The sequence below is a fragment of the Rhineura floridana genome, chromosome 3, assembly GCF_030035675.1.
Source record: "Rhineura floridana isolate rRhiFlo1 chromosome 3, rRhiFlo1.hap2, whole genome shotgun sequence".
NCBI lineage: Eukaryota > Metazoa > Chordata > Lepidosauria > Squamata > Rhineuridae > Rhineura > Rhineura floridana.
The window spans coordinates 26548525-26564576 of NC_084482.1; the positions used below are offsets into that span (position 1 = coordinate 26548525).

A 16052-nucleotide genomic window follows, 5' to 3' on the forward strand; every position below is an offset into this window, starting at 1 on the left:
ACATTCTTCCCACACTCTCTTGGCCTACCCCAATCAACTGTCCAGGCCAAGAAGCTCAAATTGGGTACATGTGCATGCACCCCCCCCAAACTGGAGTGTCACTGAAGGAAAGAAATATATACAAAATTGCAATCTAGGTCATAAGAAGCAGTTTACTTATCCAAACTCAGGAGAATATTGCTAATGAGAAAACCTAAGCATCTGATTTAAAAATCCAAGTACTGTGGCGGGGGGGGGGGGAGGAAAGAAAAAGAGAACACTCCCATTACAAACAAACAAGTAATTTTTCTATTTGTATCTCAGACCCATGATGCAAATTACATTGAACTGACATCCAATGGATTTTTAAAAATTATTCTGGTACAATACCAGCATATCCAATGTCATACTTCAGAGAGACCCTTCAAAGTTATTTTCAGAATTGTAATAGTTAAGTGTGCTTTGTAACACTGCTCTTATATGGATATTTGTCCAAAGTTATACTGACCAAGATCTATAGATGTTTCATGCACAAATTTTTGCAACTCCTCATCCACCAGTCCTGGCTGCTTCTGAGTCAGATTCAAGGTAGTGTTAAGGGCTGCCATTGGGAAGGAAACAGAAAAAGGTGACCCGTTTCCAAACAAGCAGAAGAGCTTTCTGCTTGCGCACAGTGGTAATTGGATCCAGGCCATTATGTTTTGTTTAAGGCAATGCAACACTTGAGTTTTAAAAGTATTTTGACAACACCACTATCCTTAGAATTTATTGGGAGGGCGGGGTGGAATGCTTTGAAACTGAACAGACAAATGACCCAAAATTGATTCTGAGTGAATAAAATTGTGGCATCCTGTTTGCACAATTAGGTTGGGGAACACTCCAGAGAAGATTCAGGAAGCGTAGGGGGCTTCAGGGAGGAGAGGAAACCCCGTCACATCAGCTAGTGCAATGGTGGATCTCACCCACATTGCACCAGGTAGATAGGTGGGTTAGCAAGTGGGCTGTGTTTTGTGTTTTTTTGTTAACACAATTTTATTCATTTTCTGTTTCCTTTTCCAGAGATCACAAGAAGAAGAAAGAAGTTAAAACAGTAAAAATATAATGAATATTGTCAAAGGGTTAGCAAGTTCTCATATGCCTTTAAAGTTCTCTTCAGAGTGAAATGAGTAAAAGGATGTCAAGAGTTGTATCAACCACTATAAAAAGATAATGGATCTTTCTAGCCTTTTTACCACATAGATACTGGTGTGTGGAACAGGATGGTGTTGATTTTTTAAAGATGTTTGCATATACTGAGGCTTCAAGAATAAAGAATGTATTCTTCTATACAGCTCTCTTCTAGCTTTTTCTTGCATGATTTATCCATGCTGGAACATCCTGAAGGGATTTGTCTTGCCTTGTGCAAAAGCACAAGTATTTTCTTCTGAAAACAATACACACAGCTTAATTCCTATGGATGGCATTCAATACTAGTCCTACTCAGAGTAGACCTACTGACGTTAAGACATGACTAACTTAGGTTCATTAATTTCAATGGATCTACTCTGAGTAGGACTTGGTTAAATACAGCTTTATGTTTTACACTCTCTGCTACAAATAATAATTCAACAGTTACCATTTCTGATCCCCAAACTAGCAGCAGCCATCTTGCTAAGAAGCAATACAAATGTAAACTAGACTGCAAAACAGGAGAGACTCAAGGTCTTCAGCATTTATTTATTATTTTGACAGGTGCTGTAATTTAAATTAAAAATATCACTAGTCATTTGCAGTTCAACCATTTAAATTACTGAATTACTTCTGCTGTAGAATATGAAAATGGTTTTATTAGTGCAGCAAATCAGGAATGCAGATGTTGTTCTGGACAATTATTAAGCAGATCTGCCCATTTGTTCAGGAAGTGTTCAGACAGCCTGCAGGGGATGACAATATACAGTAACTAGATAAAAGTTACACTGTAAAAGAAAATACAAGGGTAAATGATAGTTACCAATTTGCCTGTTGTAACTTAATTGGTTTCTATTTTAACATGCATGAAAAAAATCATTAAGAGATAAAGTCTACATTGTAGCAAAATATTTGATTATTTTCACAACAGTCACTGTGCAAACAGAGAAACATGGGATTTGAAAAAGAGTCAGATGAGTTTTGGAGACTCTTCCTGTTACTATCGGGAAATTTTTTCATACTTTTGTATCCACAGGCAGATATACAATCGTGGGATACATCCACATACAGTGTTAGTTGTGAAGGATTTCTGCTTCTGTTTATTTAAAGGGAAAATGGTGATTTAGATGTGTGCTGCCTTCATATGTGAACTGGGCACATGCATCTAGAGGCGCAACAGGACTTCCCTTTCACCCCTCCCTCAATCTGTTCTGTAGGGTTGGGAGAACCACCAGAGAAGATAGAGGGTGAGGAGGGCTGAAGGGGGAAGGAGTGGAAGGGGAAATCCCATCACATCCAGTGATGTGACACTGAAAATTGTCCTTGGTATCAGTAGCGGAGCAAAAGAAGCTGCCACAATCCTCCCTGCATTTAGATCCAGGCAGTTTTCTTATGCTGGAAGGAGCTACGCATCTGACCTCTAGCCTGAAGTCTGTTTTACAAGCAGCTGGTACTCTATGGTGTGAATGCCTTCATTTTCCAATGCATGGTCTTGTGGAACCCAGACTAGAAGTCTGAGAAACAGCTCAACAGCACTGTACAGCCAGACCAAGGAGGAACTTTAAGAATTAAGTGAAAACCATCCTAGAAGCTTGTACTGTTTAAATTCTGTTACTTTGTTATTTTAAAGTGTTTTAAATTTGGTTCTTATATGTTTTTAAATATATATATACATACTATTTACATATCCACCTTGAATACCAGATGTAATGCAATTCATATATGAAAAATACAGATAGACAGAAATCCAGAAATCAAAACATGGAAATATTAACAAGTAATTGATAATGTACATGTTTAGTTCCATGTTTTCCAAGTCTTTAGTGATAGAAGATACATGAAAATAACACATGCAAAAGGGGAAGGGATGGATGAAGGAGAAATTGCCAATCACTGTGTTGCTGTCTAGCTAAAGATGAAAGACAAGGTGAGTTTTAAAAAAAGGTTTTTCAAAAATGATCAAAGTGTCTCTTATAACCTGGTTTAAAAGGAAATCTGGATTTACCAGAAACGTCTTAACATCAACAAATAGTTGTGATGCTGTTTTAGGAAGTTATCTACCAAACAGAATGAGTTAATAGTTACCTTTCTCAGTAAACCACAAGGGTAAATATCTATATCTAAAAAATAATGCAAATGACAGTAACACATACATTGTGTTTATTATTGTGTGCTCTTAATGGATACAGCAACTAGCAAGTTATTAGAGGCATAAAGATCCAGGGGTTTTACTGAGTAAGGATCGTCCACAGAGCCATATGGCTGGACCTTGCCCTCCAACTACATGAGCTTCCCAGTGGCCTAGTTTAGACATCACACTTAAAACTAACCAGCATTTGTTATAAACAATGATCCCTCGTCTGGCCGATACAACAAGCAGAGATTCTGGAAAAACAAAAGTAAAAGTTGTTGAAGCCCTCCTCCAGGCTGTGTGAGAGGAGGTGGGGGGATGGGTGTAAGTTCCTGCTTGTGCATATCTTGTTAAACCATGGCTTTACAAACCAGTTTGAAGATGGCTCGTTTTGAAACAGATCAGTTTTTTATAAACCTGATCAGGACAACCAAGAAGCCAAGATTCGGAGAAAGGAAGGAAGAAGCTGCTCAGTTCTCCTCCTGGCCACACAAATGTGTAAGTCTCAGGCTCACGGGAAGTCCTTCCTGCTCATGTGTCTTGTGCTAAAAACCCTGGTTTAGTGCGATGTGAGAACCAGTCCAATGTGTTCAGTTTCAAGTTATGAACAAAAAGCAATTACTATAAAAAGCAATTACTCTCTATCTTATGAAGAAATGCTATTTTGCCCAAAAACTAGCATCCCTCAGTCATGGAAAGTTTTATTTGTTTGTTTAATTTGTATCCCGCCTTTCCTCCCAGAAGGAGCCCAAGGCAGCAAGCAAAAAATTTATAAACACAGCCTCATTCTGTACATGCTTACTCACCCACTTTGTTCAATGAGATTTACTTCTCAATAAGTGTGCATAGGATTCTCCGCAAGAAAGTTAATTTTGCTTAATAACTTTACATGTGTACAGAGAGAACCAAACAAATCTATCTTGTGTCTCTAAGCAAAAAAACATCTGCAATGTAAAGGTTAGATGAGATTTATGACGAAAGAGTTTGAATTATGCTCTTTGCTAGCATAAAGACTTTATTTAACTGCAAACTGATATGTTTTTATTTGTTATAGTAACTGCTGGTATGGCATGCTTGTCCAGGAAAGAGATGAATTTCAAAAAGATGAAAACTTTAATTTAAATCAATCTGTCAAACTTCTTGGATATCTCCAGGATCTTTCCCTTAAAGCTTCTCTCAGGGACTAGCAACTCCCAGGAATCAGATGCCTGGCAAGCCACTGCAATTGTTTTTTTAAAAAGACCTTCAGCATTCACTCCACATCTCCTTAGGCTTATTGTTTATCTGCCAAGCTTGTAACAAATATACAGCTGCGTTGATCTTCATCTTCCTTACTCAATTTTTCCCCCTAGCTGATTTAAACAAGATGCTGATCATACAAAAAGCACATACCTGTGCAGGATTCCACATAGCCCCTATATGTGCAGTGTTTGTGTGCCATCTGGACTATAGACTGGCATCACATGAATGCTGCAGGTGTAGAACAGCATCGGTATTAACATTTTAGAAAATGGTAACCATGCAAGGTTCCATATAGCCCAGTGTTTTTCAGGCACCCAGCATCTCATTTAAATCAGCTTCCACTGACCTGTGGCTGGGACCCAACTACAAGTTTCTCAACAGCCCAACTGTCACTTCAAGCTCTATCTTCCCATCATTTGGAATTTGACATATGTACTTCAACATATGGATGCGCACAATCCATATATAATCAATCAATCATCTCCACAAGTCACTAATGGCCTAGTGTGGATCAAATTAAGTCTGATCTCCTCCTTCACTCCCCCACTCAGCAGTGGGAGGCAGGAGGTGAATCACAGTGAACTGCAGAGGTTGTTCTTAAAGCTATAGCTGTTCTTCATGCTAGAACAATTAAGCCCCCCACATGTATACTTTTGTATGCAACAATATTTTTTTTTCTTACATGGGACAAACAGCTGGGACTATTGTCAACAGTAATCCAAACGTATTGTCAACAATAATCCAAAGCATAAACATCGCTACCTCTGCAGATACTTCAGCTCTCTAGGCTGTATCATGACCTGTATTTTAGAAAACTGCAACATATTTATTTGAAATTGGCATTCCTTTACCTATTGTTATGCACAATAAGATATGCTCCATGGCCTGCAGCCAAAGAATCCAAGCATGGAAAAAGTCATACAGAAACTTCATTCCTCTATTTTAGAGAGTCAAGCAGTTTTACTGGGTAACACTCAGGTACCGATCAGTTGCACAAAGGAAGTTTATTAAAGGAAAAACCCTCATTGTATCCTATTGTAAAAGTTTGACCATGCACAATCACAGACAGATTAAAGGACACCAATGCTCCCACAGCAAATTCCTATGCAAGTCTCATTCTCTCATGGAAGGATCAAGCAGATGCTGTGAGGACAAACAGAAATATTATATTTTTTTCTAATTGTTGTATTTGAGACTTTTTTAATATTAATCCAATGAGCAACCACAATAGGGCAACACCGGGGCTTACAAAGGGGCATACGTTAAAGCCATTCTACTATGTCCTCCCTCTGCCGACTTGGGGACAGCAACCACTCAACGGAGTATTCCCAATTACTTGTATACGCTACATAGAACGTTTCTGGGATTCTCGGACTTCAACGCTTTGGAAACCAACGTAAAGACTCGCAGCCATGAAAGTCACCTATATGGGAGCAACGAGTTTGCCTGAGAAACTGCACTAGGACAAAAACGGCAAGGCTGGGGGATGTGCATGGTTGGCTTGGAGAGCAGCTGGGTGGCGAGGGCTGAAGGAGCGTGTAAAGCTCCCTGAAGACGATGGAGAAGGCTTGCGAGGCAAAACCCAACCTGTACAAGCAAATGTGAAGAGACATCACAGAGCCACTTTATACTTGATGAACTCCCACTAACACACGAGGCAGGAATCAGCTTAACGTGGATCAGTCTAAAGGAAACTTCACCAGACACCCCACATGGATACAGTATAAGGCTTGAAACTATGAACGGATCACACGCGATTAGGACAAAATATTCAGAGGGCTTGTGTGAGCAAAGGCATCTACAAGGGGGCTCACGGCGGGGAAGCTTTACGCTCCTTCATGTGCCTCTAGATCCTCCCGCCCGTGAAAAAACACTCCATAGCATCCAAGCTCCTAACGGATAATTAATCAGCCCATTGGCCACCCTGCGCGCCAGTCAAACAGAGTTACGCCAAACCCCCCCCCAAGGCAATCTCGTTTTTTCCGTTGGTTAAAACGGCTGCCACTCTACATTCCGGCTCTCAATGGTCTAACACTCCAATTGCCTCAACCCTTCGACCTGTTAGACTGTCACTCACACCCCAGTACCCCGCCCAAAACACAAACCCCACCCCCTTTTCCAACGGTACCTCACGGCAGTCAGTCAGGCTCTCAATCACGCCAAGACCACGCCCCCTCCCTCGGAATAACTGACTCGCGGTAACGCGCCACCCGCCAAGATTGTTTTCCGTGGCAGCTCACCTGGGGAAAGTAACAGGCTCGGTGCGAAACCAACTTCCCCCTCCCTGGTTTGTACCCCCTCACAGCCGCCGCTTCTGCGCAACGCCCGCCAAAACAGCTGCTCAGTGCGCACGCGCCAGCCCCTCCGTCCCTTCCCAACCTCACTGCGCCGGCGTGAGGCGCGCGCAATTCTTCAGTCTTCCTTTTCTCCCACCCCAATTTGGGACGCATGCGCACTACATGCAGCGCGGCTTACGTACGCCTGCCTAGAAGCAAGCTGTGTATGTCATACTGCCTCCCCCTGTTCCGGTCGCTCGTGCCTTCACCATACTAACCCCAAACATAAAACATTTAGGCATACCAACTTAATTCCCGCCTCTATTAGAATGAATGAAGAGAAAGCTAACCAACCCCCCAAAAGGTGTCTGATCGTGTCAGCCAATCACAAGAAACCTATGTTCCGAATTGTCCAATAAGAAACTATGCAGTGGAAAAGGATGTAGCCTGGCGATTGGTTCTCTGATGAGTACAGGGCGGGGAAATTCATCAGAGCCGAGGAATGAGAAAAATCTGACCAACAGAAAGCGAGCGGAGGTGTGGATAATAAAGAAAGGGGCGTGGTTACTACCTAACCGTCCAATGGGAGGAGAGCAATCCTGCCATTGTCCAGTAAGAGACGACGAAGGCGAGACGGCTGGCCAATGAAAGTGGACGAGGATGGGCGTTGATAGTGAGGCGACAGTGCACTAGTGACTGTGGCCTTTTTCGTCTCGGCTTCTGCAAGGGGTAGCGTCATTTGTGAGAAAACCAGGCTAGGCTTTACCTGTTTGTACTCCACCACCATGTCGAAGTCTGAGGTAAGAGCCTAATTATGGGCATTATTATTCTATCTATTCTGCCCTCAACCTGTGGCTTGTTTTTGTGGAATTATATCTCCTTTGCCTTTAGGGATCGTCCGATTATGGGTGCGATATGTCTCCTCATGAAGTAAGTGTTAAAAATGTGTGTCGTCCCCCCCCCAATTATATTCGATATCGGGTTTTTGTTTTATATCTTTATCCATCTTTTGTCGCGTCTTCTGCTTTAAGCTCTTTTTTTCCTGTGTCTGGCTTGGCCTGTTTTTTTCAAAACCCCCCCCGTCGGTGTACGCATGCGCGCTGGCTTCTATAGGGCAGGCGCCATCTTTATAGTGCGTGGCGGTCACCGCTGCTTTTTCCTTCTGCTTGTAATGGCCGCGCCTGCGCTCTATGGGCGGATGGATTCGCGCATACTGTGTGCACTTGCGCAGCTGTCTCCATTTTTTTCTTTTTGAACTGCGTGGGGGATGGGAAGGTACGAACGCCACGTGTTCGGTCCCTCGCTTTGTTCTGCGGAGGAGTTGTTTCTTTCCTATGCCAGCTTGCATCCTTTGCAGCGGTGGATGTCCTTCACATTTTCCCCGGTTTTTGGGTGACATTTTTCTTGGGTGTGTGTGTGTGTGTGTGTATGAAGATTAATACACGTTCCTCATTCAGAAAGAAGACCTACTGTTCTTAGTGAGACTGGTCCCAACTAGGCAGGCAGGACTTGGGTATTTGCGTTAGCAAACAGCCACAATAACCAGGAGCCCGAACCCTTGGGCATCTCAGGATTACAAAGGTGCTTGCTCAAATCTGTCGTCCTATGAGTGGAGATAGTCTTGTTCTTTTCTGCCAGTTTTTTCCTTTTCCAAACAATAGCTAGTCTCCAGGCTTTATATACCACAGTAACAATTACTTTGTTAAATGTGCTGAAATAAACTGATATTTGCAGGGAAAGGGAGTGGATTTACTTGGAGGAGCAACATTCTCAGTAAGAGTTGGAAGCATACTCTTTCTATAAAATTAAACTGCAAAATGTATTTGCATTTTTGTTACTCCCAATACAACAAAGCAAGCTACTGTGTTATCAAATCGAGTGGAAGGCAGTCTTCAGTTATTGGGGAAGTAGGTAGTACAGATGGCTTAAAGAATAATTGAATGATATGAAAAATAGGGGCTGGGGTGGGCCCCTACCGTTGAGGTACTGTGTTGGCTTGTAGATACCATTTAGGATGCTAGCAGGGAAGTAGGTAACGAGTGTGCTAGCTCATCAAGTGTGAACACCAGAAGTAGGCCTACTCATTTCTTTAAAGCTGTAGTTAAGTGGGTGTGCCCTGTGGTGCTATACAGACCATCTTCCTTGTTCTATATCGCACTACTTCTCTCTGTTTCAGTCTCCCAAGGAACCTGAACAGCTACGCAAACTGTTTATTGGTGGCCTCAGTTTTGAGACAACAGATGAGAGCCTTCGCAATCATTTTGAACAATGGGGCACGCTTACAGACTGTGTGGTAAGTATGCGTTCATAAAGGATTGTTTTTTATGAAGGGAAACATTTGTTACTTTGCGCGCTATATGGCATTACTTAGTAAAGAATGTGCTTATGAGTGCTGTAGGAGCTGTTCGTTCCAAGGCATGATACAATATGTACTGTATACTTCCCATCTTACCCTAGGTGATGAGAGACCCAAACACTAAGCGCTCCAGGGGCTTTGGATTCGTCACTTACTCAACAGTGGAAGAGGTTGATGCTTCCATGAATGCCAGGCCCCATAAAGTTGATGGTAGAGTTGTTGAACCAAAAAGAGCTGTATCTAGAGAGGTAAGAGCTGGTTTTGGATGTACAGTTTAATTTGAGGAATGAGCCAAAGTGTTAGATTGTAGGTTAAGGCCTGAACCATGTCTACGTGCCTAGCTACCCAGAACTACAATTCAAGCAGCTGTGTTAATAATGCTATTCTCTGTTTTATGATCAAGATCTTCTAACCGGTTGCATCCCCTTTTGCATGGTCGTAAGAGCATGAGGGGAAAATTATGCAGTGGTCCTGTGTTGACTTTGGGTTGGTCTTCTAGTTTGACTAAACATTTAATCCAGTGTACATGCAGTTCAGTGAGACTTATTCCTGTGACTTTTTTTCTGAACAAACTTCTGATTTGTCTAGTGTCTACAGCATATAGCCTTGGAGTGAATAAGACACTAATTTACACTAAACACTTACTATGTATGGGTGCTTTCTCCAGTACAAATGGTTGCAAACAAGTGATGGGGAAAATGAAGCATAGCTCACAGTTGGTTACACAAGTTGACATTGCATTTGTCCTGCCTAATTCTAGGATTCACAAAGGCCTGGAGCTCATTTGACAGTAAAAAAAATCTTTGTGGGGGGAATTAAAGAAGATACAGAGGAGCACCACTTGAGGGATTACTTTGAACAGTATGGTAAAATTGAAGTTATTGAGATAATGACTGACCGTGGCAGTGGCAAGAAGAGGGGTTTTGCCTTTGTTACTTTTGATGACCATGACTCTGTGGACAAAATTGTCAGTAAGTGTACTAGTTCTTTATTACAAATATTTTTGGAATTGGTATGTGCTTTGTTTACATAGTTGCAAGGAAAGTGCTGATGATACTTCATCTTCTGTGTTTAGTTCAGAAATACCATACTGTGAATGGACATAACTGTGAAGTCAGGAAAGCTTTGTCAAAGCAAGAAATGGCCAGCGCCTCATCCAGCCAAAGAGGTGAATTTTGATTCTTAGATTGAAGTAAACCTATGCTAGTGATGCTTTCATGTGGTGTGCTGAACATTCTTTTTTTATTAGGTCGTAGTAGCTCTGGCAGCTTTGGAAGTAGCCGTGGAGGTGGATTTGGTGGTGGTGACAACTTCAACCGTGGCAGCAGCTTTGGTGGCCGTGGTAAGTACAATTTTACTTGTTAGTTTCAAGATGTAATGTTAATATATGGGCTTAAGGGTGTACAATGTTACAAACTAATCAGATAGTTTCTTGAGACCAATGATTTGAGATCATTTGCTCCCGAAAGCGTGCCCTGGACTCGTGCTCCCCCCCCCCCAAAAAAAAGTAGAACTAGGAGATTAAACCTACATTCCGTGTCAGTAATCCTCTGTTCAAGAAAATGGTTCATGTTAGTTCTTACTCTTCTCTGGTGAGGGATGTACAACACAGAGCATTGGCTTTCAACTGGTAGGTCGTGACCTAGTAGTGATTCCTGACCCGATTCAAGGTATATTGCAACAACAGCATTACTGCTGCACAAATATGCAGGAAGAAATAAAGACATGGATCCCCCAATGCAGGTTTGGTTTTTTTTAACAAAAGGTCCTCGGTCTAAGTAGTTGAAAATGACTGACCTAGAGGACATCTTCAAGAATAAGTTCCAGAACAAGTTGGCTTGCATACTTTTGTAGAAAGAGGAGGTATGCATTCATAAATAAGGCCAAAACATTGGAATTGAAAGCAAGGGAAATTGTTGAAATATTTTTTCCTTCACGCACTGCCTTTAATATGTATTTATAAAGAGTTATATTTTAATAATGCAGTCAAGTTGCTGGAAGTATTGCCCAACCATTTTGAGTGCAGAGATCTTTTTTATTATTATTTATTTATATCCCGCCCTTCCTCCCAGCAGGAGCCCATGATGCTAACAGTTCTGTTCTTCTCAGGTGGGTTTAGTAGTCGCAGTGGCGGCAGCGGCAGTGGTGGTGGCGGCAGCAGCAGCTATGGAGGCAGTGGAGATGGCTATAATGGGTTTGGCAGTGATGGTAAGTTACTTCAACCGTCATGGTTTTCAACTAATTAGTTTATATTGGTGACTTTTAAATAAATATCCTGCTCTTAAGGAAACAATTTTTTCCAAAGCAGCTTACAAATTTAAAGCACTCTTAAAACCATAAGGCAATATCAAAACACAACAACTTAACAGGATCTTCCCACATGGCAGTTGGTGACAGATAAACTGGGGTGGGGGCAGTTTTTGATATCTGCACCTGCTTCCCTTGCTGTCCTGTTCATTTCCCTTAAGGTGGAAATAAGAAAATTGGCCATATTGTTGTTTGCTTTCCAAGTTCTTAATATATTCTTTTCCACGTAATAAGCACATTCTAATGTGACTAAGAACTTTATGCTAGGATAGCTTGAACAAGAGTGTGTCCTTCTCTTACAGGCTATGGAGGTAGTGGCCCTGGATATTCTGGAGGAAGCAGGGGTTATGGCAGCAGTGGCAGTTACGATGGCTATAACAATGGAGGTGGTGGCTTTGGTGGCAGTGGTGGTAAGTGTCATGATCTGATGTAAAAAAAAATTACATGTTGTGGCTGGGTTGCTATTATGGCTTTGGCCAAATGGCTGATAGGGTTTTGGTGGAAAGATTCCCCCTCTGTCTCAATACTTTGCTTGCTGCAGTGTGGCAAATCCTCTTTAACACTCGCTGCTTTCAGTGTTTTAGGTACAAGGCAACAAACATTTAAATAAGATACATATTTCCTGTCAAAAGAGCTAATAGTCCAAAGACAAAAAGCTAATGGCAATTTTCATATTGTTGAACATCTCACTGCACCTCGTATAAGCTTAAAATGTCTAGCTGCACGCATCAGAGAGCTTTTGTTAACTGAACTTTTATAGTTGATTATTATTGGGGAACGGGTCTTCACAGACTGATGTTTTTCTAGACGCTCTTTTGCATGTGGTAGTTTGAATAATAATGACCAATGCAGTAATTCTGCATGTTACAAAATGGTCTGTGTAGAAGATGCATTGTACTCATGCTGTCCAGTAAAGTGATATGAATAAGCATAGATGGACAAAATGGAACGGGGTGACAAATTGTTCCTAGTTCTGTAGATGCAAGTGACTTCTTGAAAGGGATTGACTTTGTCAGATGTCCCTATAATAAATGGTTGCTTCTTCCTCCACACAGGAAGCAGCTTTGGAGGTGGTGGAAGCTACAATGACTTTGGCAGTTATAACAACCAGTCTTCAAACTTTGGACCCATGAAAGGAGGAAACTTTGGAGGCAGGAGCTCTGGCCCGTATGGTGGAAGTGGTGGTAAGCATCTTAAAACTAGAAAAGTTGGACTGCACCTACTTCTCTTCTGCTCCTTGGTCACTGGGCTTGGGGAAAAAAAATCCAGCTCTTTATCTAGCAGCACACTAGAGGCCAGTAGCTACTTGACATATCATATGCTTGACCAAGTGCATCTCCCTGGCAGTTTTCCTCTAATCCAGTTTTTTACCTTTTTGATGTATATATTTCACTTTAGAAGTCGGACTTCTCCCCTGCATGCAGTTATCTTCCCTATTTCATTCGGCTGCTCTCAATTCAGATGTCAGACTGTATCTTACCCCTCTGCTTCTATTTGCTGTTTGTGGAATTGCAACCTTTTTTTTTCCTTCAGGTGGTTACGGTGGTTCTGGTAGTGGTAGTAGCTATGGTGGAGGAAGGCGGTTCTAATTCCTAGGTAAGAATTCTCCCTTTGGCCCTTGGATAAACATGCAGTGCTAATTAACTGTAACTCTTAATTTAGCCAAGCAAAGTTATTGTAGTTTAAGCGTACTTGGACTAAAAATATAGATGTTAAAGCTAATATATGGATTGGCATTCGGTGGGAACAAACTTGCTATTGGATTGTAGCTTTGAGTCTCAAATGTGTTTAGATTAACAACTTTATTCCATATTATTCAACAGGAAACAAAGCTTAGCAGGAGAGGAGAGCCAGAGAAGTGACAGGGAAGCTACAGGTTACCACAGTTGTGAACTCAGCCAAACACAGTTGTGGCAGGGTAGAACTGCCTCATGAAGACATGTGTTAGACAAGCACTTGTTTGCAAACATCAGGACTGTATTTGTGACTAACTGTAACAGGATATTTTAGTTTTTGCATTCTGTGGAAAGTGCAAAGCATTCCAACGAGGGTTTTTATGTAGATTATTTTTTCCACACCCATGCTGTTGATTGCTAACTGTAATAGACTGATCATGACGCTGAATAAATGTGTCTTTTTTAAATATGCTGTGTAAATTTACATTTTACTGTAAGTTAATATGTATTGGTTTTAGCTACATAGTTGATGTGTAGACCTAGATTAAAGGGTGTCAATGCTTGAGGACAGGTGTCATATAACACTGGATCAAAGACTAAATGGAAGGGCTGTCCACACTTGCAAAGTGGCACAGTAGGCAATATGAGTACCTGCCATCAAACTCTTTTAGCTTGAAATTTCACTTTGGACTCATAGCTAGTAATATTTTTATTGGGATCTGCTGTGATACTTGCTTGTGTAGACAACTCTAAACAGTCAAATCCAATTGGTTCTGGGTTGCTGCAGATGTACCAAAAATCAGTATTGCCCAAGTTCTTAAATTCAAAATCATTTTTCTCTCTAGAAAAATGAGAGGGTTAGTCAACTGAATCAGTCTACTAAGAGTTGTGGGATCTCCAGTACTAAAGGAGCAAATGCTAAGCAGGTGGCTGGCTTTTGCGGTCCCATTCTTGGAATCACTGCTGTGGGCAGGGGATGGGTTCCACTACTGAAGAAGCTAGTAAAATACATTATTTATCTGCACCTAGCTGAATGTTTGGGGTTGGTCTATGAAACACTACCACTTCTTACAATTTATTAGGAAAGCCTGCATTGAGCATCCCAGCTAATGGGGGGGACGACAAAAATTGATTTGGCTTCTTTAAGAAATATAATTAGACAACAGGATTATATTTATCTATCTTGGGTAAAAGCTTTAAAAAGCCATAGATCTAGGTGAAGGCCACACAGTTTTGTGGCCCTGTTTTCATGATTGATTAGAATTTTGAAGTGGGAAGTAAGAGTCGAGCATATAAGGGAAATGGGTCCAAACCTTCCCACTGAAATAACAAAGCTTTCTTGGAGAACGTGCAGGAGGACTAAAGATAACAATGGGTTAATGTCTAGAAGAAGCATGGTCTCATGATGTGAAAGTATACTAGGCAGCTTCCAGAGGCTCCTCCAGTTTCCTTTCCCTGCCTCGACTAGGAAGAGCAGCAGCTTTTCTTTGTGAGCTTTAATATCATTATATTTCTAAAAAAAGTATCCGTCTTCATTGGATTAATAAAATTTAAGCTTAATCTTGTGGCATTCAAGACACCACTTTTTTGCTGAAAGCACATGAGTAATTTCTAAATCTTTTGTTCATCTGAGGGAGGGAGCCAATAAGTTTTGTCTCAACAAATGGTCTAGTTGCATTGGAATTCCAAAGCCCATTGTGGGATAGTCCATATTTCATTCTTGGAATGAACAGTGCCAGACGCACACCCCAGTGCAGTTCTGCAGTACAAAGTGGGCCGTTTGGATGTAATTTTGTTTGGCTCTGTTCAAGAAGGATTTTCTAGATTGCCTATGTCCATTCTATGAGATGGAGCTAGAATGTTACTTGAAATTGGAGGGAGGTCGTGATGGTATAGTGCTATACATTGGTCCAATTAACCTTCAGTGAGAGCTGAAGAGCGCACCAGTATTTCCACCTTAGCTTCTTGTGAAATAGGACCAATTTAACTTGTGCTTAAGCCTGTTCTAAAGATACAATGGTGCATTGTATATACAACTTTGTTTCACTGGCGAATGGCTTCATTTATAATGCTAAGTTGATAGTCCGGATGGGTTTTTACATGGCTGAGTTTGCAATAGCAGGTGGATCCTTACTCTATTGAGGGAGACAAGACCTCAGGATTCACGAAGTAATGCTCGTTTTTGGCATGGTAGCATAACCACTACAGAGGAGAGCACACCAGGATCCGAAAACTAAGTAGCTTTACAAATCCGGGAGGCATGCAGATGGTTGAGCTACTAGGAACGGCTAGCAAGCATAGCTCCGAATGGCTTCCAGCTCAGACGCTACCACAGCTGAGAGTAGACACGTGTGTTGAGTCGAGTGGACAGATAAGCCAGGTGCAGGCTTCTGCTGACTAGAAAAGAGTGCTCAGTGACCACCGGAAGGAGGCAGACGAGAGTAAGGATCCTTGCTCTTAGGACTAGCAGTCAGACGCAGAAGGAAGGAAAGGTTATATTACTGTACTGGTAGGTAAGAACAGATTTTACTTATGTCCTATACAGTTTTGTTATCCTACTAAACTTTCTTGGAGGCTGAGTACATTGTAAATACCAGTTCAGTGACTTTTTAAAATTTGCCCAGTGCTGTAAAATAACGAGCATTAGATGGTTAGAACATAATACTGACTATATTTTAAAAGTCACAGGCCTGACAAAATGTATTTAATGAAAGCACTGCCTCTTATCTCCCTCTTGGGTGGCCCTGTTGACTTAAAAAAGATTAAGCATAGTACCACAATGCACTGGCTATACTGTTATAAAGGCAGACTATTTGTGGGGGAGGGGACATTTTTGCAAAGTACCTGTTAAATGTAATAGGGAGAGTTTATGTTGAGTGTTTTTAATAAGTTTATGTTAAGTGTTTTTAATAAGTCTT

General features: G+C 41.4%; 2 protein-coding genes across 5 annotated transcripts in view; one reads left to right on the top strand and one right to left on the bottom strand.

Annotated features, from left to right (window-relative positions):
- Nucleotides 1-7056, bottom strand: part of CBX5 (chromobox 5) — a 57227-nt gene extending 50171 nt beyond the window's left edge. The window contains exon 1 of one of the 2 annotated variants that reach the window (XM_061615117.1): nucleotides 6999-7056. The gene's annotated coding sequence lies outside the window, so the exon portion shown is untranslated. Of the gene's footprint in view, nucleotides 1-6759; nucleotides 6952-6998 lie in introns of those variants that run through there. The other variant, XM_061615114.1, reaches the window with a different exon arrangement.
- A 397-nt stretch (nucleotides 7057-7453) lies between these two features.
- HNRNPA1 (heterogeneous nuclear ribonucleoprotein A1) lies at nucleotides 7454-13601 on the top strand. 3 transcript variants are annotated; one of them, XM_061615111.1, is made up of 12 exons: nucleotides 7454-7595; nucleotides 7687-7725; nucleotides 8972-9088; nucleotides 9253-9399; nucleotides 9912-10122; nucleotides 10227-10319; nucleotides 10401-10493; nucleotides 11261-11359; nucleotides 11761-11868; nucleotides 12514-12642; nucleotides 12992-13054; nucleotides 13282-13601. In XM_061615111.1, exons 1-11 carry the CDS (start codon nucleotides 7581-7583, stop codon nucleotides 13045-13047), a joined length of 1107 nt encoding a protein of 368 aa, XP_061471095.1. In that variant the 5' UTR covers nucleotides 7454-7580; the 3' UTR covers nucleotides 13048-13054; nucleotides 13282-13601. The 3 variants fall into 3 exon arrangements, with proteins under 3 accessions (XP_061471095.1, XP_061471096.1, XP_061471097.1); XM_061615112.1 differs by lacking the exon at nucleotides 7687-7725 and having other exon boundaries at nucleotides 7455-7595; XM_061615113.1 differs by lacking the exons at nucleotides 7454-7595; nucleotides 7687-7725 and adding an exon at nucleotides 8187-8203.
- Nucleotides 13602-16052: the final 2451 nt, after the last annotated feature.